We start from the raw sequence: 26,228 nt of genomic DNA, 5'->3' as shown, positions 1-26,228 counted from the left end.
AAACAAAAATCTACAATAAAACATCCAACGCCCCCCAAGCTCCCCCAAAACAAAACAAACAAAAACCAAAAATCTACAAACTTTCTAAAGGACTTTAAACTCAAAAGATAAGTTACCCAACACATACTTACTCTTTGCCGTAAAAATTAAATTCATACCTATAATAACTAATTGGAAGGAGTTGTGTATATGGCACAAATAAAGCCTCCAAAGCTATGTTTTGAGTGATATTTTTCCAAGATGAAAATTTTATTCAAATTAAAATATTAGTATTAAATAACAATTTCTAAGGCAAGAATGAAAGTGGTGTTGGTGGTGGTAGTCATTTTTAAACACATTTTATAGAAGGGAAAAGGAAGGTTAGAGGGGACAGTAATTTGCCCAAAATCACTCATGTAAGTAAGTAGTAAAACTGATGTGCTGACTCCAAAGCCTAAGCTATTAACTACTAAGATTATGCCTAAAACACCTGGGAGTTTAATATGCTCAACCAAAACAAAGACAATGGGCTCTGAGTTCTCCCTCTGACTCTACCCCTTACTAGCTACTATGTAAATCACTTCACCTTAATGAAAGCATTTTATAAATTTTTGTAATGTTTTATACAACCATTAGAAAAATTAAGTATTTGTACTTATAAAATAGGGAGATTGGACTATACTATCTAAAGTTCTTTTCTGCTTAGTCTATTGTTCTATTACATCAATTACTTGATATGATCTATTCATTATACTGAGAAATATAAGAGCAGTCAAAGTGGGAAGCATAGGGATTTTGTGCCATTGATACGTTACCGCTACATTATTTTTAAAAATGACTTTCTGTGTATCTCCTGTTATTCTGGATCTTCTGCTCTACCCCTCCCACACCTTAAGCTGAGGCAGAGCTTTTCAGCTCAGATTACAGTTCTGACACTGGGTATCCTTAATGGCCTTTATCACCTCTCTCTCCTAATTTTTTTTGATATGTACAGAGAATAATCTCTCTTCCTCCCAGAAGCTATTTCTAAAGTACTTTGAGCAAAGGAGGAAGAGACATAGTGATACTGCATGATGCAGGATCAAACTACCTTCATATTTAAATTTTTTTATGGTTTAAGAAAATTATTCTGAAGCTGTTAGGTTAGAACTGCTAAGCTAAAATTATTAGCATTCTTTGACTCAAATTCACAGATAAATGAAGAGCAAAAGAAGGTAAGTACTCTTTATTTTAAAAACCTAATGCTATAAAGGAGACATAAAAAAACTGAATTCTATTTCTGCTTGGTAAAGGCTAAATTCAATTATTATATAAGTCCTTTAAATAATTTATTTTCATATATAACAATTATAAGTAGTCAAGAATACAATGAAATCTATTTATGCAAAGGAATACAAGTCACATGGTTATCTTCCGTGTGTGAGTGCATGTGTGTGCATATGTATGCATATGTGTACTTGGGGAGTATCTCGATTCTAATTCATCATGCTTAAGTCTATTTTCATGTCCTCTTACGGCTGTTAAAATCTCTGGTTTCAAAGACTGGCAACTCCCTCCCCCCAACTCCGCCCCCGCCATCTACCATACCCTCCACGTTGAGAAACCTCAGTGTCATGCCATTTATGTATTCCCCCCACTCCCCAGGTGCTCAGTTCCCTCTTCATTTGTAGCTCCTGGAACTTCTCTTACTTTCTAGTGAACTCAACAATGTAATTAAAAGGATTTTTATAATTTTTAACAAGCATTTTTAGATGTTTTATAGCAGGATTGTTAAGTTATGTAGTCTGGCACATTGCTTAAGCAGTTGCCCAATTGATCCTTTCAACGATATGACAGACAAGTTATAACTTTATAGGTGAGGAAACTCAAGTTCAGAAAGGTTAAAGATTTACTATTAATCATAGTTGTAATTAAATAATCATGCAAACAGTTAACTATTCATCTTTTTCTCTAGATTTTAAATTCCATAAAAGGACCTGGATCATCAATGACTAGCACAGTGCCTAACTCATAGTAGATAGTCAATAAATATTTGTTGAAAAGTATTAACACATTCATTAAGAGCTGATAAGAAGTATAGCCAGAATTAGAATCCAGGTCCTGTGCGTCATAGATCACTACACTCAGTGCCCAAAGTACAGAGTGACAGGAGTTAACAGGAAATCTCAGGGAGAGGACCTAGCCTAAAGGAGAATACTCTCACCCCGGGGCTACTCAAATGTCATTTACTCATTCATTCAGTTATTCAATAAATATTTACTGAGTTCCTGTTAGAGGCACTAAGCACTGGGGGTGTAACAGTAAACAAAATCAACAAGTCCCTGACCACATGGAGGTGACAAACACTAAACAAATCATCACAGGTATACGTTTAAACCACAGCTATGATTTACGCTGTGGAATGGACAGTGATGCTGGCAATGACCGATGTGGCACAGCCCATGAGGTCATTTAACAACCTCAATATTTTATAGACCTGAACTCCAAAGCACAAGTGATATGTGAGGGTCATAAGGACAGTGAAAAGATACAACTACCCTAGCATTAATTCCAGTGCCCTTTCGAAGCCTAGTGGTTGAAAGCATGAGCTTTGAAATCAGATAAGTGGGTTTGAATTTCCATTTCATCTTATACTTGCTTAATCTCTTTGAGTTGATTCTTCATCCACAAAAGAGCAATAAAACAACTCACAGAGTTGTGAAGATACAATGAACTTTTTTACATTTATGTATGTAAGGTTTATCACTGATGTCTGGCAAATAGAAAATATTCAATAAATGGTGGATATTTTTTTCCCATCTTAGATCTTATTCACTAGATAGGATGTGGATAACGTCTCTTAAGATGTTCTCCCTGGTTTTCTGTCACCAGCACAGATTCCTTAGGATGTCCAAATTAATTTTTCCTTCCCTGCTTACTTACTACTTTTATCAATATGCAATGTCCAGAACTCATCTGAAACTGCCTACCCAACATCTACAACTGGATGTCTGAAAAGCATCTCAATCTTAACATGATACATGATGTATCATGTGGTGATACCACCCCTTTCCCCCCCCCAACCTCTTGCTACTCTAATGGCTTTCCCAATTTCAGTTAATGGCCATTACAGCTGTATAAGACAAAAGACTTGAAGTTACACCTGACTTCTCCCTCTTTCCCATTCTCAGCAAATCCTGTTTGTTCTATCTTTAAAATATATCTAGAATAGAACAACTTCTCTGTACCTCTACTGCCACCATCCTGGCCTATGATGGTTAATTTTATGTGTCAATTTGGCTGGGCTATGGTACCCAGATATTTGGTCAAACATTCAGGATGTTTCTGTGAAGGTGTTTCTGGATGAGATTAACATTTAAATCAGTGGATGATGAGTAAAGCACGTTACCCTCCATAATGTGAGTGGGCCACATCTAATGAGTTGAAGGCCTTAAGAGGACAAAAACTGGCCTCTCCCAAGAAAGAGGGAATTCTGCCAGCAAAATGCCTTCAGACTCCAGCTGCCAACTCTTCCCTCAGTCTCTAGCCTACTGAACTACTCCATCAAATTTTGAACTCAACAAGCCTCCACATTGTGTGAGATGATTCCTTAAAAATAAATCTTTCTCTTTATATACATCACGTTGGTTTTGTTTCTCTGTATAAATCTAATACATGGTCCAAACCATCATTTATTCTCACCCAGATGACTGTAATAATCTCCTGGTTGGTTTTCTGCTCTTACTCTAAAGCCTGCCAGAGTGATCCTATTAAATCCATTCAGATCTTATCAGTCCTCTGTATAGAACCCTTCAATGGCTTCCCCACATCACTCAAGCAAAAACCCAAACTCTTCACAGTGACCTACAAGGCCCTACATGATTTTTCCACCTCTCACCTCCTTTCTTTATCTTCTATTATCCTTTTCCCTTATCCACTCCTATTACTTGAACACACCAGGCATGCTCCAACCTCGAGACCTTTGTAGTTGCTATTCCCTCTGCCTAGAATATTCTTTTCCCACATATCCATACAGCTAGTTCTCTCACTTTAAGTCTTTACTGAAAAGTCATCTCAGTGATATCTTCTCTGTCATATTATCTAAAACTTCTACCTCCTCACTCTTTTGTCTTATCTTCTTTCTCTTCTCTGGGTTTCTTCCCCCTTAGTATAACTCATTCTCACAGACTATAGGTTTTACTTATTATTCTTGTTTCTTTTTTCTTATTACCACCCCCCGAAATGTAAGCTCAATGAAGGCAGGGAATTTTGTCTTCTATGTTCACTGCTTTAAGACAGTTTGTTCAGATTCTAGAACAAGCTCGGCACATCGTGAATATTCAATATACACTTTCTTTTATTTTTTCAAGTTTTTATTTAAATTCCAGTTAGTTAACATACTTAATATACACTACAGTGAAGAAAAAAAACCTCAAAAGCCTTCATTTGTACTTCACTGCCTTTCGATTCTCTATCATGGGGCTCCTATTTCCTCTTTTTCTGATCTCATTCTCTGTTGCCTTGCTATTCATTCAGGCTCCAGGACTCATCACTTTTAACTTGTAGCCTGAAGGCCTACACTGATACCTGAAATTCTCAGTTCAGTCAAGTCTGCCAAGTTTTTCTTATTACCCTCCTCCAGGATGGTTGAATTCTTTATTCTCTTAGAACAAAAACTTTCTAAACCTAATGACAGTAAATGAAGAATGATATCAAATCATGTTCAGAAACAATTTTCTCTTCTTCCGAGTATCAAACTTACCTCCTATATACACTGTAAATACAATGAATACTAAGTCTTATATAAAATGTTTGCACTATTTATGAAGAGATTGCTTATTGTTCTTTTTCCATATTAAGTATGTATTTGTTTTATAGTAAACTGTAAAATGGAACAGACTATCTGATTAGTATGCTTAGTGGAATAAATAACCAGTCCAATATCCAGTACTATTTGTAGAGGATTGTAATGGAAATGAAGGAACAACATATGTGTTATACTTAAAACGCAGATCTTTAGGTTTAAAAAAGTGGCTAAAAAACAGTGTAGAATATATTATCAGATTTGAGCGATTGAAAGTAAATAAAAAGAAAACTGAAACAGAGAAAAACTGACAGGCAGACATTACATGCATGTATTTTAGAAGTTTGTTTTTTAGATAACACAAACAAATGAAAACATATTCCATGCTCATGGATTGGAAAAACAAATACTGTTAAAATGTTCATACTACCCAAAGCAATCTACAGATTTAACGTAATCCCTATTAAAGTACCAATAGCATTTTTCATAGAACTAGAACAAACAATCCCACAAAAGATCCCAAAGAGCCAAAGCAATATTGAAAAAGAGGAACAAAACTGGAGGTATCATAATCCTAGATTTCAAGATATACTACAAAGCTGTAGTAATCAAAATGTATACTACTGGCACAAAAATAGACACATAGATCAATGGAACAGAACAGAGAGCCCAGAAATAAACACTCAGTAGTATGGTCAGTTAATCTTCGACAAAGCAGTAAAGAATATCCATTGGGAAAAAGACAATATCTTCAACAAATGGTGTTGGGAACACTAGACAGCTACATGCAGAAGAATGGAACTGGATCACATTGTTACACCATACATAAAAATAAATTCAGAATGGATTAAGAACCGAAATGTGAGACCTAAAACCATGAAAATCCTAGACGAGAACACAGGCAGTAATTTCTTTCACATCAGCCACAGCAACACATTTTTAGGTATGTCTCCTGAGACAAGGGAAACAAAAACAAAAATAAGACTATTGGGACAACACCAAAATAAAAAGCTTCTGCACAGAAAGCCAAGGAAACAATCAACAAAACTAAAAGATAACCTACTGAATGGGAGAAGATATTTGCAAATGACATATCTGATGAAGGGTTAGTATCTATAATATATAAAGAACTGATACAACTCAACACCCAAAAAACAAATAATCCAATTAAAAATAGGCAGAAGACATGAACAGACATTTTTCCAAAGGTATCCAGATGCCCAACAGACACATGAAAAGATGCTCAACATCACTAATCAGGGAAATGCAAATCAAAACCACAATGAGATATCATCTCACACCTGTTAGAATGGCTAAAATCAAGTACATAAGAAACAACAAGTGTTGGCAAGGATGTGGAGAAAAAGGAACACTTGTGCACTGTTGGTGGGAATGCAAACTGGTGCAGCCACTGTGGAAAACAGGATGGAGGTTCCTCAAAAAATTAAAAATAGAACTACCATATGATCCAGTAATTCCACTACTGGGTATTTACCTCAAAACACAAAAACACTCATTTGAAAAAATACATGCACCCCTATGTTTATTGTAGCATTATTTACAATAGCCAAACTATGGAAGCAGTCCAAGTGTCCACTGATAGATGAATAGGTGAAGATGTGGTACAGATACACAATGGAATATTACTCAGCCATAAAAAAGAATGAAATCTTGCCATTTGCAACAACATGGATGAATCTAGTGAAATAAGTCAGAGAAAGACAAACATTGCACGATTTCACTTATATGTAGAATTCAAAAAATAAAACAAAGAAAAAAATAGACAAGCAAACAAAACCAAACCAGACTCTTAACTACAGAGAACAGACAGATGGTTACCAGAGGGGAGGTGGGTGGGGAAATGGGTGAAATAGGTGAAGGGGATTAAGAGTACACTTATCTTGATAAGCATTGAATAACATAATAGCATTGTTGAATCACTACACTGCACACCTGAAACTAATATATGTTAATATACAGGACTTAAGTTTTTTAAAAAGATTTTATTTATTTATCTGAGAGCGAGTGAGCAAGCCAGTGTGAGTGGGGGAGGGGCAGAGAGGGAAGGAGAGGGACAAGCAGATTCTGCACTGAGCTTAGAGCCCGAGGCAGGACTTGATCTCACAACCCTGAGATCATGACCTAAGCCAAAACCAAGAGTCAGACGCTTAACTGACTGAACCACCCAGGTGCTCCAAAATAAAAGTTTTTTAATTGAGCCAAATTTTTATTACTAAAGTTAATATTAGTCTGAATTGCATTAATTCAGTTAATAATTACTGTGTTCATTTATCTTGCTATGATTTATTCATGTATTTATTCATGAAACACTGATTATCAACTATGAACCAGATATAAGAGCTACAAAAATATTTAAAACATGGGCCTTCCTTGTGATAAACAGATATATAAAAAAAAAAAATTTAAGACTGTGATAAATACTATGATAAAATATGAATAAAGTTCAGAGAAAGTGTAGTATCTACTTACATTAAAAAGTTGTTTTTTAGCATATGTTCTAATCTGTCCTTGGTAAGAAAAGAGAAAAAAAATTTATTAAATGTAATTATATTTATTATATGTAATTAACATATTTAAAGAGTAGATGTATTGTACTTCATCCACAAAACTAATTACCTTTTGGCCAGGAGCTATGAACTTGTGACAGAGTTCAACATCTTCAGGACAGTTTGAGAGAACCGTCATTGTTGCAGTCTTGAAGAGTCCCTCCATAACCTAAGAGAAATGACAGAGAATTGTCTGACAAGTAAGCTCCTTTATATGAAAAACCTATTTAGGGTCCTGTAAGGACTGCTCTCCAGGTTTTAGCAGCTATAAATCCGTTAGACCTCTTAATCCCCGAATATACTGCAGCAAGTTAGTTCAGTTTTCCAGATTGATTATGGGAGGCAGTGCAATTTCTTCCCAGAGTGGGTAAAAAAAGGAAAGAAAAATGTATGAATCTTTCGTTAACAGTTTCAATACTAGTATTGAAGTGGGATGTCAAATGAACAGCCAAAACTGACTGATGCCTCTCTAAAGTGCAATATACTCACTTGTAGAATCAGGACAATAACAGTACCTAGCTTTCAGGATTATTGTGATAATTAAATGAGATAATCCATGTATAAGACTTAGCTTTAGTACCTGGCTCAGAGAAGGACACAACTAACATTAGTTGTTGTGAAGAATGAGACACTTTGAAAAGTGCTTCATTCAGTCACTGGTAAATGAAAGCTGACTTTAAAATTAGAGGAGCAATGAGATAGATCTACATCTAAATATGTATATTTTTGCTTTGCTAAAGCATACAGTGAAAATAACACAAATCCTGATACAACACAAATCAGTACGTAAGAATGCATTCTACCAGGGGTATCATTACACATCCCACAGAAAAAAACTTGTTAGAAGAAAAAAACTGACTGGAATGGAAAATATTTCTAATCAAAACTAAAATGCTTGAAGTCAGTGAGATCCTATTAGGCCTTCCCAACGTTGGACTCAGAGACACTCAGTAAGTACAGGCTACCCCAGAGGCAGGGATCTTCCCTCCTTCTCCTGCAACCCTGGTACACCCTCTCAAGGCTGGAGACACAGGGTGGGGCACAAGCATCTCCTGCACTAGCTCAGTATGATCAGATACAGGAACGTACTTAATTACCAAGAAACAACCAGATACATTTATATATATGCATATGTGTGTGTGTGTGTGTATGTATATATATTTTATGTATATATATATATATTTAAAGATTTTATTTACTTATTTGAGAGAGAGAGTTAGCGAGAGCAGGAACACGAGCTGGGGTGTGGGAGAGGGAGAAGCAGGCTTCCTGCCGAGCGAGGAGCCCGATGCGGGGCTCGATCCCAGGACCCTGGGATCATGACCTGAGCTGAAGGCAGATGCTCAATGACTGAGCCACCCAGGTGCCCCATTTTTTATATATTTTGTATTTTTATATTTACATATATATTTTGTATAAGAGTAAGGAATAGCCTGATGAAAGAAGAGCAAAAGGAGGCTAAAGATCTTTTACCTTGAGGCTATATTACCTTTGATCTGGGAGTAGTGAGATAAAGAAATCACTAAGTAACTGAATGATTTATGAAGGGTCATATACCTCAATCACTAAAAAAAGCTGACACATGTGAGGAGCAAACAAAAACAGACTGGATACTAAGTATGAACTGTTGAGGTGCACAACACACCTATCTGTAAGATGAAGACGTTGACCACTGGGGATGTTAAGCTGGTGTCTTTCATATGAGCAGTAAATTTCCATTTGAAGAAGAAAATCATTGGCTTCTCTAACCTTGACTTTCAGACTATGCTCTATAAATATATTTGAAGAAAACAGAAACTTAACTGAAGGGTTAGCATAACCTTCAGATGTTTTTAAAAATACATTACTCAATGGCACTAAAATAGTAATATTTGTTTATACCTTATGAGGGGAAAATCCTTTGTTACAGTATTCTGATTTAATATTTTCATCAAGCTAATAATTTCCACAGAATGTAATTTATAAAAGGGAGAAAATTAAGAGAAGTAGAAAATTACTTGTGGAGGGAGCACACTTTTTTTCTGTCTTTAAGAAAAAGTTTGTATTTCAATTAATTAAACATCATTGAACAGTGTATGCTGAGTAATACTCAGTGGAATACTAAATAAAAATTATTAGGTACAGAATATATAATTATAATGTTTAATAATTTCTAACATAATTTATGTCTTTGGAACTTTTCTCTGCTATTTACAGGGGGAGGGGCAGGAGAGATAGGGTCAAGGCAGAAACAGGGAGATAAAGGGTGTGGTTCTGTGGCTTACAATACTCTCATTGCCTAAGTGAGAGAGTAATACTGAATTGGGTGGTGGGCTGGAAGCAAAAGCTGCTTAAGGAATCTTACTGACTCCTTGTGAGGCTCAGATCCTGAATCCCTACATTTTATTTATTTTTTAAAGATTTATTTATTTATTTGATAGAGAGAGAGACAGCGAGAGAGGGAACACAAGCAGGGGGAGTTGGAGAGGGAGAAGCAGGCCTCCCGCTGAGCCGGGAGCCCGATGCGGGGCTCAATCCCAGGACCCCAGGACCATGACCTGAGCCAAAGGCAGATGCTTAAAGACTGAGCCACCCAGGCGCTCCCTGAATCCCTACATTTTAGAAAAGAAATACTTGACAGTGTTACTATTGTCATTTTTGGCCAGATAACTCTTTGTTGAGGGGGAGGGACCTGGGCATGTTAGCATGTTGAACAGCATCCCTAGCCTTTACCCACTGGATGCCAGTAGCAACTACTCTCCCCTCTCCTCCATCCACTTCCTAGAGACAACCAAAAATGTCCCCCGGGGAACAATGGTCCACAACAATCAGTGGGAGATGTTAAAGTGGTATATAAATGGATACTGTGTGTGGTCAAAACACCCCTTTAGGACCAAGAGCTTTATCCACTGGGAATATTAATTACTGATGGCTCCTAGTTGAGTTCCTCTTCAGGAACTGACTGGCCAGGCCAGGAGTGCTACCTTACCCAAGAGTATGCCTCTTCCCAAGGCTAGCCCATGTCAGGTAACTGCTTGATGCGGGAAGAACAAAGGTACAGCACCCCCTTGCCTTTCTATGGGACAACTATGAAGGACCATTCCTGCTCCAAAGTTCCTCAAAGATTTAGCTAAGGCCTCTATACATGCACTGTAGTTCAACTTTTCCCTCTGCCCAATGCTGCTTTCTTCCTTTCCTTACAGATGGTTGTTCTCTAGAGCATTCCCCAATAACTGCCCACCCCCCAAATCTCTGCTTTAGTTTGTTTACTAGGAAATCCAACCAAGACAGGATAATAAAAAAAGTAAGTCCATTCTATTTGACAATATATGTGGTATTTATGTTTTAAGTGGAATTGGGTCATTTACTGGATAAGAGTAGAAAGATACAAAATGAATATAAGTTGAGAGGTGACGAAAATTGTTAAACATTCTGTGATTACAAATCCAAACTAAGATATTAATGGTACTAGGTAGAGAATTCATAATAACAGTCAATAATTTCTGGGTACAAAGTGCCATGAACTATTCTATGTGCCTTATATATATAATCTGTGTAATCCTCTGAACTACCCTATAAAGTAGGAACTATTATTCTCATTTTACAGGTGAGGAAACTGAGGCTCAGAAAATTAAGTCCCTTGTCTAAGATCACAAAGCAAGTAGTGGAGCTGAAAATCAATTCCTGGTCCATCCAACTTCAGAGCTTATGTGCTCTAACTGGATTATGGCCACAGCCTCCTAAAAGGACTCCCACCCTCATTTTTATCCCCCTCTGAATCATTCTTAATATTATCACTAGAGAGAGGTTTCTAAACTATAATTGACCATGGCCTTTCCCAACTGAGAACTCTTTTACCTTCTGAACTACTTAGCATAGCATTTACAAAGTCTTTCTTTCAAGATCTAACTCTTGACTATTTTTCTGGACTTATCTCGTCCCCAAAACAGAGCTCTGATGGCTCCCATAGATGCTTTCCAATACAGCTATGTAGATGTTTCTCTAAATATAAAGATGTTTTATTTATTTGCCTAACAAATAACAAGAGGTATTATTTATTGAGCTTGCTATATGCTAAGCCCAATACTAGATGCTTTACATTATACATCCATTATTGCATTTACTCCCTATGAAATAGTTACTATTATTCTCATTTTATAGTTGAGGAGGCTAAAGATCACCAAGGTTTGGTAACATCAAAACAAAATTAATGGCAGAGCTGGGATATGAACTTAAATCTGACTCTTGTACTTTAAAGGGATTTAGTAGATGTTTATCAAATTAAGTAGTTCCCCATCTTCTTCACTCCATTAACACCTATAATGCACAGATGTCCAAGGTGAAAATGTATACAGAAGCATTAAATGTCACAGATATCTGTTATTTAGAAACTGTTTTAAAACTTGTGTACCTACCTGCATGAGATCTTGAAGACTCTCAACAAAAGAAATCTCTGCTTCTACCATATAAAACTCTGCCAGGTGTCTCCGGCTCTGAGAATTCTCTGCTCGGAATGTTGGACCAAAGGTAAACACTTGAGTAAAAGCTCTGCAATTCAAGATTAAAAGTATAAAAATGGGATTCACATGATTACTTTTAAGTATTTAAAATACTCAGTGTACTCTTTTTTTTTTTTATTTTAAGATTTTATCTTTATTTGAGAGAGAGAATGAGAGACAGAGAGCATGAGAGAAAGGAGGGTCAGAGGGAGAAGCAGACTCCCCGCCGAGCAGGGAGCCCGATGCGGGACTCGATCCCGGGACTCCAGGATCATGACCTGAGCCGAAGGCAGTCGCTTAACCAACTGAGCCACCCAGGCGCCCATAAAATACTCAGTGTACTCTTAAGAAAAAAAAGTTTTGTGGGCGCCTGGCTGGCTCATTCTCTCTCTCAAATAAAGATAAAATCTCAAAATAAAAAAAAAAAAAAGAAAAAAAAGTTTTGTGCCTCTTGTCCACAAACCCGCACATTTAACTGCTACATTTCTCTAATGGATGATAATAATAGTTTCATTAAAAATGTTATATTTATAGAAACCATTTTATCCCGAAGGAATCTGCAAATGCTTTGCAAACCCTATGGCTTACTAAATATAGAATTATAGCCACTTCTGGGTGCACTCTATTGCCTCTGTCTTAAACACAGGCAACCACATTTCACAGCATCAAGAACAAAGTATTGGAAAAAACACCACAGCCCAACCAGCTTCACAGAGAATCTATACAGTAACAGTTAAAACTAGAATTTCACATGGATAAAGGATGCTAATTATTTTTTAAAATATGTGAAAAAAGGGTGTCAGATGTGTACAATGCCTTGTTTTGAAGTCTACTCAAGTCCTTCACAAACACCCAAGTGTTTCAATGAACGCTGTGACCCCTGAAACTTGGGGGTAAGGATGGATTTTGAAGAACTGTCTACTTTTTTCTCTGGTGTTCAAGAGAATAGCTCATAGCTCAATAATCCCAATAGTGGGGGAAATTTTTACTTTTCAATTCCTGCAGAAAAGTGGACACTATACCTTCATTCTTCAAAACTTCTCATTTCCCTCATTTGGAATCAGAGCAACAACTGGGATTAGATCAAACATATGTGAAATAATGAGTATTTCCTGAGAACTATCTAACCTTTGAATTTTAAGGTTTTGTTAGAACCAAACAAGAGGTTTGGGGCTCCTCAGCTATTATCCCGAGCACTCTTCATTTGACTGGCATTAGTCAAAAAACATTAAGATCAGAAAATGAGATTGTGGATATATATACCAGTTGGGCTTTGTTTTGTTGTATTTTTAAGTAAAGATGATCTGGGAAATGAAACAGTAAAACAATTATAATGGAAATCAAGAGATTTTTTTTTCCCCCCAAAGGGCTATTTTAGTTAAGGCCTAGTTGGTAAGAAGCTTAGGAATTTATGTTTTGGTTCTACAGCCACCTTCGTGAGACCATAATCAGTTAACCTCTGAGAACCTTAGTTTTTAATGGAAAAATAAACAGTAAGAACTCAAAAGTATTACTATGGTAACCTCTCTGCTGAGATTCAGATCCAGACGTGTCTGCTAGAATGTTCCTGAAAACACTGACCCTATCTTATGCAAAATGAAAACCCTTGCCTGCTCCCAAAACAGATGAAAAACAGAACAAGGAACAATCCTTCCCTTCCTTTTTCACTTTCCTCAGTTCTATTAATTTCAGTTACTCTAGCCCATCACCCAAACTGGAACTCCCCCTGCCCACACTTCCCGTATCATATCCATCACAAAATCATATTGTTTACACCTACGAAAATGCTCTCAAATCTAGAGACACACCCCCTCCTTTTTTTCTTTTTTTTTAAATCTACACACAAACAGTCTTAGTGTAAACTTTTGTGTCTTGGTTGCAGAATTACAACTTTTTACCTGGTGTCTGCCACTTGTCTTTCTTTCTCCACCCTAAACTATTATGAGCTTTCAAACTCAAGGCTGATTACATCAGCCATAATTCAAAAATTTTCAATGCTTTCCTACTGCTCAAATGATAAAATTCAAACTCCTAACTTTAACTCACTCTCCTTCATAAAGCCTTTTCTCTAGCTATGCTGAAGACACTCCCCTCACATAGCTTGCCAGGGCAAGCCTTTAGGCCTTTGCTAGGCTGTTCCCTGACTCTAATGACCATTCCTGGCTCCTCTTTCTCCAAACAGCAAATCCCCATCTATCCTTCAAGACTTGGCTCAAATGCCACTTTCTCTTTGTAACCTTACCATACACCCCCAAATTTACTGTTCCCTCCTTTACATGATTATGACATTTTGTTCATATATTCATTGTATAGTACATATCACTTTGAAATGCAATTATATATGTATCCTTCTCCCCCAATAAACTATGAAATTTTCCAGAGCAGGAATCATGTTTTATTCATATTTACATCTCCAGTGCCTAAGATAAAACAGGTGTTCATGCTGAATGAATGAGTACTAATGATGATGACAGGCTTCCTCAGTTGTAAACTGGAGAAGTACAGCATCCTCACAAACAGTAACATTACAAATAATATACAAAAAAATACTCAGATATTTTACTGTGGCTGTTACTTAGTACCTAAAATAGGTCAAACAATCTAGGTCTGTCCCAAACAATAAATTAAAAAATTATAAATTTCCAATCTGGGACTATGCAATCTCTAGGTAGGTTGGCAACAGTGTATCTACATAAATGAAATGAAATTTTTTTCTGGGACTGCATCACAAAAGATTATGTATACAGATGTTCACTAACAACAAAGGATATTTTTATTGAGATTTTCCTGGGCAAAAACAGAAACTAGGGGGCATAGGTGAAATTTACTTTGGGGGCTCTGAGGGAGACTTTCAAGAAATGGGCAGTGATCTTAGATTGCTGTTCAAAAGAGACATATTATTCGTATTAAGATACCAGTTACAGAGAAAACAGTGGTTTCTAAAAAGAATTACACATTCAAGTCACAAGGGCATCTGCTTCTCACATGGCAATTCTATGTAGAGTGCTCAAAGATGAGGAGCAATAGGGATTTTTAATTTAACAATGGTTAATAATTTTTCCTAGCAATGCAGGATAAGCTCTCTAGTATAAAATAATAAAGAGGGTGACAGATTTTTATTTTAATTATAATAAGGATTAGGCTCTGATTGAGATATCCAAGAGTTAAGTATTATTCTAATAGGGTAAGTAAAAACTGATGGCCATGGTGCTTTCTCTCAATTAACAGAAAGATAAAATGAACTGGAAGGTATGTTAAAGAAAACCGCCTAATTCAGCATCTGGTCTTTAAGCAGATGAATACTTAAATCATTTGAGAATGGACGTCCTACGCCAGTGCCCAGTGTTCTATGATAAAAGCAGGGACAGCAGCTGTAGTAACAGTGATGGTCGCTCCATCAGAAGTGCTCCTTGTGGGCCAAGCACTAGCTGGAAGAATCTCAAAGTTAACTCCTTTATAGTTAACTCAATAAAGAATGTATTGTTTCTTCTATTTTTCAGGCTAAGACATGGAAGGTCAGGGAGGTTGAGAAGCTTTCCCCAAAGTCACAGAGACGCAGCCCAGGAAGTGGTAGAGGCCAGATTTGAATCCAGATGTGACAGCCTTCATCATGATATGAAAATACTGATGTTCGTAACTGAACACTGACAAACCTGGAGAATTAGGAAGAAAACTTTGTAATGCACCACCAATGCTTCTCAAAGATAGCTAGGGTAAACAGTTTGGTATATTTACCTTCCTTATGAATAGCTTGTTTTATGTGTTAAAATTACAGCTCACTAGGGTATATTGCCTTCATGTAAATAAGGAGAATGATAAATCTTCATCAATATTTTATAACCTTGAGCAAGTCATTTAGCCTTTTTGGTCTTCAAATTCTTACTGAGTGGGAGACTGGGGCAGCTTGGCATTAATCTCTACTGTCTTTTACAACAATTTTGTTCCTAGGTCCATGTGAAATCGTTCTCATTTTAATTTATGCTGACTTCTTCTTTTCTGTCTTCCACAGACATGAAAGCCATTTGCAGCAAGGCTTGGACTAACCAACATTTAAAATAAGATCTGAGAACAAGGCCACTTCTAAAATAAGATACAAAACCAGGTGAAAGGCCAGTACTGCTGTGAGGAGCGACCAGCAGAAAAAGAAAACACTCAGTACTAAAAAGCATTCTCGTGCCAGATTATGGAGAGGTGAGCTATATAAGGAAAGTCCATGAGCTTGGAGTAGATGTTTAAGATAACAAAAGTACATTTAATACACATCAACCAAGTTAACTACAAAAATGGCTCTTTAAAAATAAAAAATAAAGTTACTCCCCCAAAGTTCTACAAAGGTCATTTTCTTTCTTCTGTGGAGTTCTATGAAACCCTAAATTGGCAAGTGGATTATTATAAAATAGTCACTGATTGCTTGGCCATTTATTCTTTCTGGCCCTGAAATTCAAGAGCTAATCTTTATATTTCGAAAGAATAGAGGAATTACTGTTCTTCAGCTGGGGAAGAACTTATTCAGCATAAGGTCAATCAGCAACTTTCCCTAAGGCCTGCACTCCCAACTTCCTATTACTTCTCTGTGGTCAGTTTAGTAAACATTCATTGAACTAAAGTGAACTCACAGCTTTAAACTAGTTTTTGAAACAGTCTTTCTTTGTCTAATGGTATTCCCATCTTTCAGAAAATAATCATATGTTTTACCAATGCTTTCAATCCACTGGATTATCAATACTGTTACATATTTGTCATTCATTATTTCTACAGAGTGGACTCCAGGCATCTCCTTTTCAGTTTTCCCCTATTCCTCTAACCATCCTGCAATACACTTGGCAGAAGGGGATAAGACACAGCTCTCACCATTTCAACAATTCATGTCAAGATGCCTTAGGGAGGATGCACTCTAAAACCTAAAAATTATTCTCTACCATCATTGCTAACCATCTCTGAAAAAATAATTTTCTTTAACATGTCCTAAATATTTGATCTGGAACTGAGCTTGAGGCCCAAACAAAATATAATCTTAACTGTATAATGAGATTCAAAGATCAGTAGTCTGACAACAATCCTGCTAAAGGAGTAGAGGGTTGGCTACTCTTCTCTGAGGAGATAAAATCTGAACTGGGGGAAGGACATTCCAGAAAAGGGAACACTAAGCACATAGGTCCTAAGGTAGGAAATGAGCCTGACATGTTTGAAGAACAAAAGTAGGCCAGCAGCAAGATGAATGGCAAGAGGTCAAAGAGGTGGGAAGGGATCATGTAGGGCACTCCTTATAAGCCATGGTAATAAGGAGAGTCTGGATTTTATTTGATTCTCCTTGGAAGATTCTCTCCTCTTGAAACAGTTAACACTGAATTCTCCTAGTTTTCCTCCTATTTATTTGATGTCTATCTCTGCCTCCTTACACATTCTATTCTGTTTAGTAAACACTAGAATTCCTCAAAACTTAGTCCCTAGGCCCTCTTCTTTTCTCACTGTATACATTCTCCCTAAATGATCTCACCTCAGCCAACAATTTCAATTAACTAACTATCGGCACACAATTCACACATTTCTATCTCCTGCCCAGATTTCTTCTCTAAGCTCCAGAAGCATGTATCTTGTATTTGATTGATCCTTTCACTTGTCACAAATGGAACTCATGCCCTCCCCGAGCCCCACTTCGGCTTCAGTCTTCTTCCAACCTTCTTAGGTCAGTCCTCCCATTAGGCTCTTTTTTTTTTTTTCTTTTAAAGATTTTTATTTATTTATTTGACACACAGAGAGAGATAGTGAGAGAGAGAGCACAAGCAGGGGGAGTGGCAGGCAGAGGGAGAGGGAGAAGCAGGCTCTCCGCTGAGCAAGGAGCCTGATGCAGGGCTCGATCCCAGGACACTGGGATCATGACCTGAGCCGAAGGCAGCCGCTTAACTGACTGAGCCACCCAGGCGCCCCTCATTAGGTTCTTTTTAATAACACCATGTACTACTGTTCACAGCACTTTTTTAAATTAAAAAAAAAAAAATGTGATCCTTTGTTTAATAATGTCTGTCTATCTACTTCATTAGACTGTAGATTTCATGACCTTATCTATGTTTTGGTTCATTATAGTATCCTTGCTCTTAACCCAGTGCCCAATACACACTAGACAATTACTATTTGTCAAATAAGCAAATAACTCATTTTCTATACAATATGCCGATCCCCAAAGTGAATCTTTGAAAAAGCACTGGAATGGGGGGTAAGGACAGAGGAGAAAGAAGAGGAAGACAGCAAGCAGAATATAAATTACTAAGCAAAAAATTCTGCTATTCTCTGAAATAATTTTTCAGAGAAGGTACTAAGAGAAACAGAATAAGTTTTTTTTTTTTTTTAATTTTATTTATTTATTTGACACAGAGAGAGAGAGACAGTGAGAGAGGGAACGCAAGCAGGGTTCCGGAATGGGAGAGGGAGAAGCAGGCTTCCCGAGGAGCAGGGAGCCCGACTTGGGGCTCGATCCCAGGACCCTGGGATCATGACCTGAGCTGAAAGCAGATGCTTAATGACTGAGCCACCCAGGCGCCCCCAGAATCAGTTTTTTGAAAAGTGACTGCACGTAATTAGTTTTTACTCTGTAGGTAGCAAGTAAATTTTTGAAAAGGACTAGATCTAGTGAACTTCTCTAATTAGTAAAGATTTTATTTCTTGATGAACTGAAATATTATCACATGAAAAAATTACCCTAAGTCTTATTCTATGTAAACAAAGCAGAACCCAATTTTTTGGCTGTTGTAAGAGAGGATACCAACAAGTTAAAACAATTATTCCACTTCATCATTCCTACAATGATGGGCTCTTCAGAGGACTGACTGATTGGATATGAGGTCTCAGAAAGTAAGATTTTTGTAAAGGGCCACAATTTGTGTACTGTTCTAAATGAATGTTTATCCTGTTTTAATAAGACGCTAAAATCACTTTTCCAAAAAAGGTGAACATTTTGTTAACTGCATCTACTCATGCCTAGATTATCCTTCTTCTATTTCTCCTATTTAATAGTCCTTATACTGAGGACCACTAAAGAGAACAACAGGCCAGGATGTGCACCACACGGTATTTATATATTATTTACGCCTACAAAGATTTCAAAGGTTATCTTTCTGAGGCCTGATGCTAGAGGTAGATGAGTCATTATGGCATTGAACCATCAACAATTTCCTGTACAGATGACCCTTATTTTTTTAAGGTGATGGTAATGATTAAGAACATGTACTCTAAAGACTTAAATTGAAATCCTGGCTCCTCCACCTAGAAACTAGCCAAGTTAAGTTGTTTGAGACTAAATTTCTCCATGCGAAAATGGGGTTAAATATATATATGTCATGGAGTTATTATAAAGACAAAATGAAACAAAATATGTGAAAAGATTAACCTAAAATTAACTAAATGGTAAGTGTTCAACAAATGGGTAAGAGCTGTTTTTGTTTCCTTTTTCTCAAAGGTCTACATTTCTCATTTTGCTGGTCTCAAGACCTCTTTATACTTTCAATTACCAAAGATTTCAAAGAGATTTCATTTATGTAGGTTATGTCTACCAGTGTGTACCATTAAAACTGAGATAATTTTAAGATTGTATTAATTGATTTAAAGACAATGATAAACCCATTATAAGTCATAAGAACAATTTTTTTAATAATAATTCGTAAGAGTGGGGGTGCCTGGGTGGCTCAGTTGGTTAAGCAACTGCCTTCGGCTCAGGTCATGATCCTGGAGTCCCTGGATCAAGTCCCGCATCGGGCTCCCTGCTCGGCAGGGAGCCTGCTTCTGCCTCTGACCCTCCCTCCTCTCATGTGCTCGCTCTCTCTCTCATTCTCTCTGTCTCAAATAAATAAATAAAATCTTAAAAAAAAAAAGAAAAAGAAAAATTCGTAAGAGTGGTACTGTTTTACTTTTTTGTAAATCTCTTTCATATCTGGCTTAATAGAAGACAGCTGGATTCTCAAATCTGCTTATGCATTCAGTCTGCTATGCTATCACATGTCACGAAGACTTTGGAAAACTTCAACGTGCATTCATGAGAGAATGAGAATGAAAAAGGCAAATACTGTCTTAGTATGACTATGAAAATAGTTTTAATCTCAAAGGACTCCCCTGAAAGGATCTCAGGGGGCCTCAGGGATCCCCAGACCAAACTTCAAGAACTACTAATGGTTCTTAATGAGGAGTATTACTTCTGGACTTTACCTCTGGAGACCTCCATTCAGAAAATCTAGGGAAGGTACTGGCCATGAGTATTTTTAAAAGTTCCACAGGTAATTATTATGTGAAACCCTGATTAAGAATCACTACTCTAAAAAATGTTTAGAGTCCCTAATCAATATCCCTTTTAGAAAGTCTCTTGATAACTAAAATTTTTAAATGAACAATAACGCTGTTTTGGTGAGAAACTCCTCACACATTGCTGGTGGGAATGTAAAATTGTGCAGCTCCTGTGGAAAGGCTTGGTGATCCCTCAAAAAGTTACACATATTAGAACTATCATATGACCCAGCAATTCCACTTCTGAGTATAAATCCCAAAGAAATGAAAATAGTGTTCAAACAAAACCTTGTACCTGAATGTTCACAGCAGCATTATTCATAATAGCCAAAAAGTTTTAACTCAAATGTATGTTAACAGACTCATGGAAAAACAAATGAGATCTATCCACACTATGGTATACTATTCAGTCAGAAAGAAGAATGAAGTACTGATATACCCCCACAATATGGATAAACCTTGAAAACATTATGCTGAAATTAAAGAAGGCAGACACAAAAAGCCACATAATGAAGGATTTCATTTCTATGAAATATCCAGAAGAGGCAAATATATAGAGACAGAAATCAGAAGAGTGAATGTCAAGGGCTAGGGAGAAGGGGGAATGAAGAGTAACTGCTTCGTGGGTGTGGGGTTTCCTCTTGGGGTGATAAAAATGTTCTGGAACTAGGCAGTGGTGTTGGTTGCACAAATTTCTTGTTATGTGTATTTTATCACAATAAAATTTTTTAGTTTATTGGAACTAATTGTCCATGAGGCACTTCACATGTTTTATTTTATCCTTGCTACCTACAAAACATTATACTACATCGTCATCCTGTTCTTGACTGTCAGGATGTTCCTGACTCACCTTTCATCACCGGGCAGTCTCTGAGACTGCCTCTTCTACCACTTATGGCTGCTCTTTTCAATCTTATGCTTTCCTCTAACTACAGTCCCTTCTTGGTGAAAGGGGATGTTCATTTATAAGCACTGGCGGTCAATCAGGACACCTTTTCAGTTTATTTTAGGTTACAAAAAAATGGTAACACATCCGATGTATTTTATAGCTCTCTTTTGCTCAGGCATTTACCAAAAATGACTTCTTTAGTGGCATGCTTCTCCCCCCCCCCCCCACTTCCTTTAGCTACTCTCAGGTCTAGAGCTATTGCGGAACACTGTGGATTCTACAACGTTGGACTGGGGTAAAAGGAATCTTTGTTAATGCTTAAAGGACTTACAGCAGTGGTTCTACAACTTGAGTGTGCATTAGACTCACCTGGGACTTGTTAAAATATGGCTTATAGGACCCCACACTCAGAGTTTCTGCTTCAGTAGGTCTTAGGGGAGGCCTGAGAGTTTATATAAGTTCCCAGGTGATGCTGCTGCTGCTGCTGGTCCAAGGACGACACTTTGAGGACAACTGATCTAGTGTGGTTCTCAATCTTAGCTGCATAGAATAACTTGCAGTATTTCAAAAACAATCGTGAGGCCCAGTCCCTCCCCCAAACCAATTAAATCTTTTTCTGGGGGCTTGAGCTGAAATATGATGCATCAATATTTTTTAAAAGGCTCCCCAGACATTCTAATGGACAGCTAGAGTTGAGAACCACTGATCTAGACCCTCTAATTTCTAACTATAATGCAAAGTAAAAGGGACAAATAATTGATATAAGAGGTGTTATTTCACAAAAGGTACCATTTGCATAAGAGCTACAGACTATGAATGAATAAGACATTTCTAATACTTTTGACTGACTCCCAATCCGAGCTTGTTCTATGAACACAAAAGCTTAAAGGGACCATGGCAGACTAGAGACAGAGGCAAGATGCTTTTAAAGGAGCACTTAGCTTACCAGAAATAATGCCCCCCCCCAAAAAAAATCTCTACTTCTCTGCATTCATTTTCCCTGAATTCGAGAAGAGAAAGAAGGAAGGGGAAGGGAAGTGGGAAGGGGGAGAGGAGAACAAAAGAAAGGAGAGGAGGAGGAAGACATAGAATAGAGAAATACCCGTTTGGACCTTGCAGTAAGTCTTTCACGTGTGTGCCAAGTGATGTATTTCACAGCTGCATGGTAATGCACTAGTTCAACACTAGGAAAAAATACCCATCAGTAATAACATAGATGATCTGTGGCATAGTCATACAAAGGAATAACCCATGATAGTGAAAATGAGACTATGCAACATGAATATAATGTAACAATGGGGATGTTACTGGGAATATAATGTTAAATGAATAAAGGAAGTCATAGAAGAATACATATAGAACTCAAAAACTTGTAAAGCTAAAAAATGAATTGTTTGTGAATATATGTGATCAAACTATAAAGAAAAAATTACAAACACAAAATTGAGGCTAGCTCTCATGGGGAGAGAAGGGGAAAGTACATACAGGAGACTAAAGAAATGAAACATTTTGAGAAGATGGGGGTTGGTGAATGTATCACTATTCTTTTTTTTTTTTTAATTTTTTTGTTGTTATGTTAATCCCCATACATTACATCATTAGATTTAGATGAAGTGTTCCATGATTCACTGTTTGTGCATAACACCCAGTGCTCCATGCAGAACGTGCCCTCCTCAATACCCATCACCAGGCCAACCCAACCTCCCACCCCCCTCCCCTCTAGAACCCTCAGTCTGTTTTTCAGAGTCCATCGTCTCTCACGGTTTGTCTAACCCTCCGATTTCCCCCCCTTCATTCTTCCCCTCTTGCTACCTTCTTCTTTTTCTTTTTCTCTTAACATATATTGCATTATTTGTTTCAGAGGTACAGATCTGGGATTCAACAGTCTTGCACAATTCACAGCGCTTACCAGAGCACATACCCTCCCCAGTGTCTATCACCCAGTCACCCCATCCCTCCCACCCCACCCCCCACTCCAGCAACCCTCAGTTTGTTTCCTGAGATTAAGAATTCCTCATATCAGTGAGGTCATATGATACATGTCTTTCTCTGTTTGACTTATTTCACTCAGCATAATACCCTCCAGTTCCATCCACGTTGTTGCAAATGGCAAGATCTCATTCCTTTTGATGACTGCATAATATTCCATTGTGTATATATACCAGATCTTCTTTATCCATTCATCTGTTGATGGACATCTTGGCTCTTTCCACAGTTTGGCTATTGTGGACATTGCTGCTATAAACATCGGGGTGCACGTACCCTTTCGGATCCCTACTTTTGTATCTTTGGGGTTATCACTATTCTTTATACTTTACCTATATATCTGTTTAAAATTTTGTGTCTATGCGATATTTAGGCATCAAAAAAGACATAGGATGGACAAGCTAATGGAACACAATAAAAAGTAAAATGACAAAATTAGACAAAAACTAAAGGTCAGGCATTGGTATCAGCCCAAAACACCTTACCAGGACACCACTCAGTTCTTCATGCTTCCTACCTTTCCCTTCTGACTATCCATTCAATTTAATTCAACAAACATTAATATACCCTGAGTACCTACGTTTTCCCAGCATTACTACTATGCTAAGGACAACAGAAACCTCCTAACAGCATTGGACATGGGTGACTTCAATGCTTTACGCTCTGGACAGAGGCCAATTAAATCTGCACCGTTCAATATGGTGGCTACTAGCCACATATGGCTACTTAAATCTACACTATTTAAAATTAAATAAAATTAATACAAATTCAGTTCCTCAAACTAGCCACATTTCAAGTGCTCAATAGCCACATACAGCTAGTGGCTACCATAATGGACAGTGCAGATACAGAACACTTCCATCACTGCAGTAAGTCCTGCTGTCCAGTACCAAAGTAGACTGTTGAAATCCCAGTATCTACAGAAAATAATCAACTGCAAAAAACGTGTGCTCAGACAATGCAACATGAGGGAAGAGATCAATGGAGGACAGAACTCTGGGTACAGCTTCCTGAATTTGTCCCAGTGCCTAGTCATACATATTTTATTTTTCCCATGTCCCGATCTGCCATGTCAGGTCCCTGTGGCTCTCCTCCCATCTCGTATCTGTTACTTTATAAAACTAATGTCCTACTTCTTGGTGTTGGCAGGCACAGCTCCCTTCTTCTGATAAAATGGCTTTCTGAAAGGCACTGACACACAACCTAAGACTTATTCAGTAATCAATATTTCTAGCTTCTGTTAACTTTCCATCTATGTGCATGCCTAACTCTGAGAATCAGGCTTTGATAGGCTATTGAATCATCCTGTAGGCATATTATTAGCCATCTTATTCGAATATCTTCTAAAGATGAGGATGAACCAACTATTCTCCAATGATAATGGCTCCCTAAGAAGGAACATTAAAAACATACATGATGCAATGGATAGTTCTTCCCTTTTTTGATTTGGTTTCACTTAAAAGTATGTTGCTAAATGCCAGGAAGAAAGAGTAATTGCTGTAAAAATACTAAAAACAAATAGTTTTAATGATATGGATTATGGTATGATCTATACAAAATGTAGGGAGACTTTGGATTGAACTAATTTGAGCAGTTATCTTCAAATTCCCATGTCACACCAACTCTCAAGAGCTATATATGAAATACCAGAATTGTCAAATCAAACACATATTTTGGCTATAAAGGGCACGCTTGTAAATTCTGAGATTGTTCTTTGTACAGTAGTCCCTAAAGTACTGTCTGCCTAGAGTTCAAATGTCCTCATTGAACCTCACTCTATACTGTCCTGAAGTAGAATGATGAGGAAAGCACAGAGTAATTACCCAGTTGAAGAAACTACATAAAAGTCACTAAAAGATGTTTCACAAACAAAAACATTTAGGTTTTTATTATCTCCCAACCTCCATCATAATTCACATTAAATCTGCCTCTTAAATGTGAAATACAGCTGGTTCAGGTTTTGCATATTCTCCAAATTGTAGAGATTTGTGTGACACATGTATGTTTATCTGTCCTATGCACCTGTTTCAAATGGCAAAACACAGGTTTTATTTTTTCAGTGTAGGGGTATGTCACAGGAGATAAAGTGGGGATTGACATCAAGAGAAATAAAAATAGTATGATTATCAACTAACATGTGACTGAGCTTATTTGTTACTAACTTCTACTGTGAGAAAGAAGCAAAAACCGTGGCTGCTTGAGTTTCTTTTACCAAGTTCTTCTAAAGGAGCAAAAATGAAGTTTCCTTTTGTTTTGTAAAAACGGAAGCAAATCTGTCTTACTAAAGTAAAATACACAGAAGTGTTTCAGTGGTTTCTAGAGTTCATGTACATAGTTTACAGGTGATTTAAAAAATTGTTTTTTCAAGATTTTATTTATTTATTTGACAGAAGAGAGAGAGAGCACAAGCAGGGGGAGCGGCAGAGGGAGAGGGAGAAGCAGGCTCCCCGCTGAGCAGGGAGCCCAATGTGGGGCTTGATCCCAGGACCCCGGGATCATGACCTGAGTCAAAGGCAGACGTTGAAACAACTGAGCCACCCAGGCACCCCCCAAATTTTTTTAATTAACACTAGATTTTCTTTTTTTCTTTTAAAGATTTTATTTATTTATTTGACAGAGAGAGACAGCGAGAGAGGGAACACAAGCAGAGGCAGAGGGAGAGGGAGAAGCAGGCTTCCCACTGAGCAGGGAGCCCGATGTGGGGCTCAATCCCAGGACCCTGGGATCATGACCTGAGCCAAAGGCAGACGCTTAACGACTGAGCCACCCAGGTACCCAACACTAGATTTTCTAAATTCATACAAAGAGAAATTCATACCAACAACATGGGAAGGTAAAATGAAATTTTACTTTTTTTTTTTTTTTAAGATTTTATTTATTTATTTGACAGACAGCGAGGGAGGGAACACAAGCAGGGGGAGTGGGAGAGGGAGAAGCAGGCTTCCCGCTGAGCAGGGAGCCCGATGCGGGACTTGATCCCAGGACCCTGGGATCATGACCTGAGCCGAAGGCAGATGTTTAATAACTGAGCCACACAGGTGCCCCTGAAATTTTACTTTCATTTAATAAAGTTACTTTAAAATATCTAACTAGGTCCAATACAATATTATTTCAAGTTTATTAATGCATTTTCTGATGGAATTTTTTTTCTTTTAACTAGAACAGATTGGTGAAATAAGTCAAAAGCACAGAAGTAACTGAGGCCCACAGGTCAGAGCAGCCAAGAAGAAATAGATAGAGAAGCTTTGGGCCTAGCTAGCTATCTGTTCTTATCT

At 37.5% G+C, this 26,228-nt stretch overlaps 1 protein-coding gene across 6 annotated transcripts in view; it reads right to left on the bottom strand.

The window, feature by feature from the left end:
- Nucleotides 1-26,228, bottom strand: part of NARS2 (asparaginyl-tRNA synthetase 2, mitochondrial) — a 142,222-nt gene that overhangs the window by 33,498 nt on the left and 82,496 nt on the right. For 5 of the 6 annotated variants that reach the window (XR_010406959.1, XM_064576852.1, XM_064576850.1 and 2 more), the window contains exons 7-9: nucleotides 11,724-11,856; nucleotides 7,400-7,498; nucleotides 7,253-7,290 (exon numbers count right to left, since the gene is read on the bottom strand). Coding sequence is in view for 5 of the 6 variants with exons in the window: in XM_064576852.1 (XP_064432922.1) it covers nucleotides 7,253-7,290; nucleotides 7,400-7,498; nucleotides 11,724-11,856 (270 nt within the window). In the remaining variant the exon portion in view is untranslated. The remainder of the gene's footprint in view (nucleotides 1-7,252; nucleotides 7,291-7,399; nucleotides 7,499-11,723; nucleotides 11,857-26,228) is intronic. The other variant, XM_064576853.1, reaches the window with a different exon arrangement.

This window comes from Mirounga angustirostris, unplaced genomic scaffold (assembly GCF_029215605.1).
Source record: "Mirounga angustirostris isolate CCGP_5_RB_7025 unplaced genomic scaffold, mMirAng1.0.hap1 SCAF_13, whole genome shotgun sequence".
NCBI classification, from domain to species: Eukaryota; Metazoa; Chordata; class Mammalia; order Carnivora; family Phocidae; genus Mirounga; species Mirounga angustirostris.
This window is presented reverse-complemented; position numbering and strand designations above follow the sequence as displayed.